At 40.8% G+C, this 6,247-nt stretch overlaps 1 protein-coding gene across 4 annotated transcripts in view; it reads left to right on the top strand.

Moving 5' to 3' along the window:
* Positions 1-6,247, top strand: part of tws (protein phosphatase 2 regulatory subunit tws) — a 31,566-nt gene that overhangs the window by 19,707 nt on the left and 5,612 nt on the right. Inside the window, exons 2-3 of one of the 4 annotated variants that reach the window (XM_018519154.1) lie at positions 847-1,172; positions 2,854-2,979. In XM_018519154.1, coding sequence (XP_018374656.1) covers positions 1,088-1,172; positions 2,854-2,979 — 211 coding nt within the window. In that variant the 5' untranslated portion in view covers positions 847-1,087. Of the gene's footprint in view, positions 1-846; positions 1,173-2,822; positions 3,635-5,326; positions 5,912-6,247 lie in introns of those variants that run through there. The other 3 variants (XM_018519151.1, XM_018519150.1, XM_018519153.1) reach the window with 3 other exon arrangements.

The following is a 6,247-nucleotide window of genomic DNA, read 5'->3' as shown; positions in this document are numbered from 1 at the left end:
CTTAATAGGGGTTATGTGCGTCGTCTACAATACACGGAGTAAGAAGTAAGAGTAAGAAATTGATCAATCACAATCGATTATTCTTCTCACATTCGACTGTGATTGGTCAATTTCTTACTCCGTGTATTGTACTAGACAACGTACATTACGTGTGGCCTGCGACCTATTATAATTTGAAATACGTACGTTTCACTTGCGACCTGCGCTCTGCATGTTGTATTGAACTTTGTATTGAATTATATAGGTCTCGATAATACCTTGGTAATACAATACATCGTAATACGTCCAATTAAATAAGTCGCTATTAAATACTCGCAAGTGTGATGCACACTTGCGACTTACGTGGCTAATCAACCAAGGTCTATCACGTTTTACTTATACCCTTACTTATGCTAGCTTATTCGACTACACGACGTACCTTATTATCCATTTAAAAATATTATACGTTTATATGCAACAGGTTACTTTTTTATCGAACGTGCATTTATCGTGAAAAGCATATATATCGTAAATATATATGTATGTATAAATATTAAACAACTTGTAAAATTTCATACAAACGTTGTTTAGCTAATAATTAAAAAAGTGTAGGGAAGATATGGATTATTTGGAGTTAGAAATCATTTGATGATACAAAATACGCTTATATAGACGAAAATACAATACATGACAATATCGAATGAGATTTAGAGTGAGAATGTGGAACGTGAACGATAAGAGAAAGATGGTCGGGGAACGCTTTTTCTCAACGATAAAGAATCGCTTGAGTCGTGCGGTGACGATCGATCGTCCGAATGACTAGATTTTAGAAACGAGAGACAAATTACGTTGATTTTTTTTTTCCAGTGACAACAAGCCGACAAGACGACAAGACGATAGTGAGAGGTAAAATTGATCACGGGGATAACAGCTGGCAGGAAGCTGAGGTTAGCAAAGTGTCACCACGCGTCACGCCGGGGTGGTGGGTCTATGGGGGGCTCCGCCCCAGCGGTCCCCCGGCTCGAGTCCAACCGGCAACTGCCGGAACGGTGGTGCCATCCTGGCACGGGCCAAGACTGCCCCGCTTCCGGTACCACCGTCCAAACGGATGAAGAGTCCTTCCAACATCATGAGGCAGTCCAGCCTCACGAAACTCGGTTCCATGATCAACACCGCCGTCAACAAACGTGCCGGTGAGTTTTATCTCTTAAGTACAGATTTTATTGAGACGTACGTTTCTTGAGACACACATAACTCAAACTTTTCTGATTTGCAACTTTTACGGAGATGTTCTATTTGTCAGAAATTCCTCTCTTTAATTTCCCTTTATATAATCTGCTTTTTAAATTAGTGTCTATAGTATATAGATTCGTAATATTTGTATGCCTGTGCAACGGGAAAATAGAAAGTTTTTTTTTTTTTTACTTGACATTTACTTTCAACTCAAAACGCGACACATGTTTTTCGCGTGCGACGCGACAATCTTTAATCCTGGTCTTTCCTCGCGCCTATTCACGTGGATAAACGCGTACACCATTTCAAGACTGTGGATCCTTTCCTTCTCAGCCGCGTATGGTTGCGTCGGATTACGTCAGATAAACAAAGTATAAATTCCTATCATAAATTCAAATACATACAATTTTAAGGAGTTTCTCAATTTTGGGGTTTCGTGTCATTTGCAGAATTCACACACAATATGATTTTAATTTTATCCCAAAATTTCGATTGTATCCGCTAATGCACTCGATAAGTTATTGAAATAGAATTGTCAGTACTTGTATAATAATAAATTACGGTAATCCAGAGTAAGAGTAACACTTGGGATAACTCGATGATTCGAGCTTCCTATTATAATAAGCAAGTTGTTGCGCGCGTTTGTCGTTTGTCGTGTGTAAATACATAAAAAAAGTGTTTATATAATGCTTAATCAAAATTATTGCTTATATCTGTTGCAGAATAGTCGTAATTGAATCGTTCTTTCGTTATTTGAATTCTTTGTCAGGCAAACTACAAACAAATCGAACAAATTCGGCGCGTCTCTTTCTTCGTCAAGTTGTCTTTTAATCTGTAGAGTAAACCTATATTATTTTTCTATCTGCATTCTATATCGACGAAGATTTGTCCACATAAGATATCTTATATAGATTGGAAATATAAAATAAATAAAGACCTTTATTTATTTATTTTATATTTCCAATCTATATAAGATATCTTTTAAACGCTTGTTCTGAAATAATTTGGAGCTTTCTCTTTTCATTGTGTGCTGCAACTTCTTACAAAGATGATGCTTTCCATCCTGAGGAACTGTACGTTGTGCTTATAATCATATAAAAAATTTAAATCGATCGCTTATGTAATATATTACAGATTATATAAATACCCAATATCCTTTCTTTAATTTAACAGATCACTTTCATTCGATTTAAGCATATATGTACTAGACACGTTTAATAATATAATTTATTTCTTTATTACTTCTTTTTCTCTCTTCGTTACTGGCTTGTCTATGGTATATTACAGCTTTTCTCAGCTTTTCTCAGCTTTTCTTTTAGAAATCATTTGTCGTGTACGCGTAGTGTGCTTGATATATTTATGGAATTTCGTTTACATTAACGAAATATAAGAAATGAAGCTGTTTGTGAGTCTTACTTATCGGTGATAAGTATATTTGAGAGACCAGTTGGAGAGGAGGCCGGCTTTCATATTTGGCGGCCAATTGGTATAAATACTCCCGGGATTGACATTGCGCGAGAAGAATCCAGATTCGTCACAATTCGTTACAATTGTTGTGCAGGAAAACTCGAGTGTCGCGGTTGTCGCGATTGTCGGAATTATCGCGTTGCGACAATAAACGTAAACGTACATATTCGCCAGATCGCGTGCGTGTTGGAAGAAAGGCTGTCGCTGTCGAACCGAACGAAAATATGGTTCGTTACGTTCTGGCCAAGCGGAAGGAAGTGAAGGATTCGAACGTCGTTTGTGCTGACTACAATTATCTCTGTGAGTAGATATACCGAACCAAGATCACTGGGCTTGTCCAGACGATTTCTAACGAATTTCTACGAGATGATATTTCAACGTGTCTGTGCTGATATTCGAAAAGCTAAAAGAAGCGACATGCTATTATTCAAAAGTTACATCTAAATTTTAATGCGCAAGTAAGCACACTTGGTAAATCTCTCTCTCATCCAGACGTGTTGTAAAGCAAACTCTTCGAATTATACATTGTTTTAGACGTGCGCAAGATATGATCGCGGTATAGGCGGCTGTTGAAATTCTAGCGGAGATGCAATCTCGTTAGTACGAACGTATTAACGTAACGACTCTAATACGTTCGGCAAAGCTCCGTCCTAGCTTCGCGTACACCTCGGTACCACTTTGAGATAGTCTCGCGAGAATCGCCTCTCGTGACTCTCATCCCGTTTGTGAAAAGCTTACTGTCTGTCTTACAATTGATTGTGAGTCGTCGACCGTTCTCGAACGATCAACTATGGATAAATCGCACAAACAGTGATTAGTCTTTCTAATTTCCGATTGAAAATGGATCGATCGAAAATCCAAGCCTCTAGGACATTGGCGAGTTTGCGAACAAGTAGGAATTCACCGCTCTTTTCCTCTCTCGAGGAGTTACACGACAAATTAACGGAGCTCTTAGGTAAATTCTTCAATTCATCGTTGAATGAAAATTTTTTAATTTTAAATATTCAGTCCGATCTATTTTAACGAATCTCGTCAAATATCCTCTTCAGTCGTGAAACGACCTCTCTCCTTGGAATTAGCGTTCCTGGTGGTAGTGTACTACCAATATAAATATCACATATAACCATAACGTCGTGGATACGCCACTCCACGTAACACGCTTTTACAAAATTATCTTTGTTTTGACGGGTATAATCGTTTGTTATTGCGTCAACAGGTCGTTCACGATTAAGAGTCACCTCCTTGGCCTATTACATTATTATGTACGATCGGAAATATAACGGTTCCTCGTCGAAAATATCGAAATTTTTTGCAAATTTATAATTTCTCCCTGAAAATATTGTAATTTTCATATATCTTTAATACGTAAACAATTAATGCACACTCCTTGTTGCACGTTATTAAGATATTTTGATATGGATAAAAAGGATAAATTTTTTTCTCGAGAGAGAGAGAGCAAGGAGGGGAGAGAGAGCTGTCCAATTAAACAGCGATTGTTATATATGTGATCGTGAGTACGATGAGTTACTGGCTGTTTCACCTTTCTTTTGCGAAGCAACAGAACGTTTCAGGGCGTGCATTTCTTTCTCCGTGATAAAAGAAAATAGATCATGTGCATCTCTCCCCCACATCGGTTAATATTTTTTACAAAAGTATTATTTTGAAATGTTTACATCTTGCGTTGAAAGCTTGAAAGTTGGAACGTCTACTTAATCCTCTAAGTCCTCTAAACTCCTCTAAAGGACCCGTTAAAAGATTCGCAACGTAAGTTATAATCGGGACAATTTTTTTATCTCGATAAATTGCGTTATTTATAACACGTGTGCTATAACTTGTGGCGTCGTTTTTGTATGTTTTTATACGGAAAAGATTCTCGCGGTCGATTACAATCATGTTTCTTATCCGATAGTATAGTGATTGACCGATCATAAATAATCAAACGTCTCGTCGGTGCAGAAGAAAAGGAAGATTAATTTATAAATTCACTAGTGGCCCGCACATTACAAACATAAAATACAAAGAGCATTCAGCCACGCGCAGGGTGTTTTTTTTTTGTGAATGTCATATATTTAAAATTCTTACGTTCAAGATACGTTTTATGCTATTTTAAAATTTGGATCCTTCACTCTTATTAGAATCAGGAAATCTGATGTTTCTCACAACTTTTCGATATAAAAGTCTCTCATTAAGACGAATAGAAGTAAGAATTTTCAGCAACATACACAAGTGTAGATTGTAATTCGAACAAAAATTTATTGTTAATTAATTTTTTTAATCTTACGACTAAGAATCATTGATCGTTTATTTCAATTCTTTTTGTCTTATGACTGCGAACTATTTCGATATTATTTATATTGTATGCTGAAGATGGCCTGATATAGGCCGAAACGTCTATAATTTGTATCTTGAACGTAAGAATTTTGAATATATGACATTCGTAAAAAACACTGCGCGTGGCTGAATGCTCTTTGTAAAATGATTTTATATATTTGTAAAAGGAAGATAATGTTGAAAAAGTGTTGCCGCGTAGCGTGGATTCGCGGTGCGTCGCGCGTTCTCGGGCATCCTCGTCCATTCTCGTCCATTCTCGTCCATTCTCGGGGACATATTCTGACATATTCGCACGGCATGACGGCGTGACGGCGCAGACTCTGCGACTCTGCGCGGGTCATTTGCGCTTGCTTGCGCCGAGCTGCTCCGAGCTGCTCCGAGCATCGTGTCGTGTGTAAAGATGGTGGTTCTGGTTACCGCGGAGCGGAGCCATCAGCCAAGTGAGCCAAGTGAGCCAAGCGAGCCAAGCGGAGCCGCGGAAGTAGCGAAAAGCGAAACCTGATTGCGCAGTGACGTCACGCCATAGTCGCACATAGTCGTGTTGTGCAGTTATGCGCCTGTGAACTTCCGCCATTGAGAGCAGCCGCGTTACGTCGAGAGCGGTTTATGGCACGGTGGTTAGCCGAAAATATGTGACAGAGGATCGGTGACGGACGATCCGGACCTCGCGTAATCTCGCGTGTTTCTCGCGTAGCGAACGATCTCCTCGTCGCCGGCGTGGTGCCGCGTGCGCGCGCGCGCGCGGACGTGTCCTGAGAACCGAGAACGTACACTCTTGAGTCTCGCCCGCACACGTTGGGGCTTCCCAACTCCCAACGCGTATCAACGCGTATCGACGCGCGCTCTCTCCGCTTAGCGTGTCCAGTTTCCTCGTGTCTCGTGTCTCGTGTCGAGATGGCCGGTAAGTAGTGCTCCAGCTATCGTGGTTCTTGATAAGCCGGCGTATACCGCGCATATCTCCTCGCCGCCAACGACGCGCGACGGCTACGGCGACTCGCCTCCTCGCCTCTTCGCCTCTTCGCTTTGCTGCAGCGAGGTGAACCTTGACCCAGATTAGGGACGCGCTGCTCGAGTGTCCTCGTCCTCTCGCGTTTCTCTTCGCCGCGTAATAGCGTATCATTTGCGCCCGTACTCCGGATTCTCTCCCCGTGCGCGTGGTGGGGGGCAGATAGACCTATGTGCCTGTCGCCGGTGACGGCGACAACAACAGCGTCGGCGGCGGCGGCGGCGGCGACGA

Source organism: Trachymyrmex cornetzi, unplaced genomic scaffold (genome assembly GCF_001594075.2).
Source record: "Trachymyrmex cornetzi isolate Tcor2-1 unplaced genomic scaffold, Tcor1.1 scaffold816, whole genome shotgun sequence".
NCBI classification, from domain to species: Eukaryota; Metazoa; Arthropoda; class Insecta; order Hymenoptera; family Formicidae; genus Trachymyrmex; species Trachymyrmex cornetzi.
The sequence above is the reverse complement of the archived record's forward strand: the minus strand, read 5'-3'. Positions and strand labels throughout refer to the sequence as shown.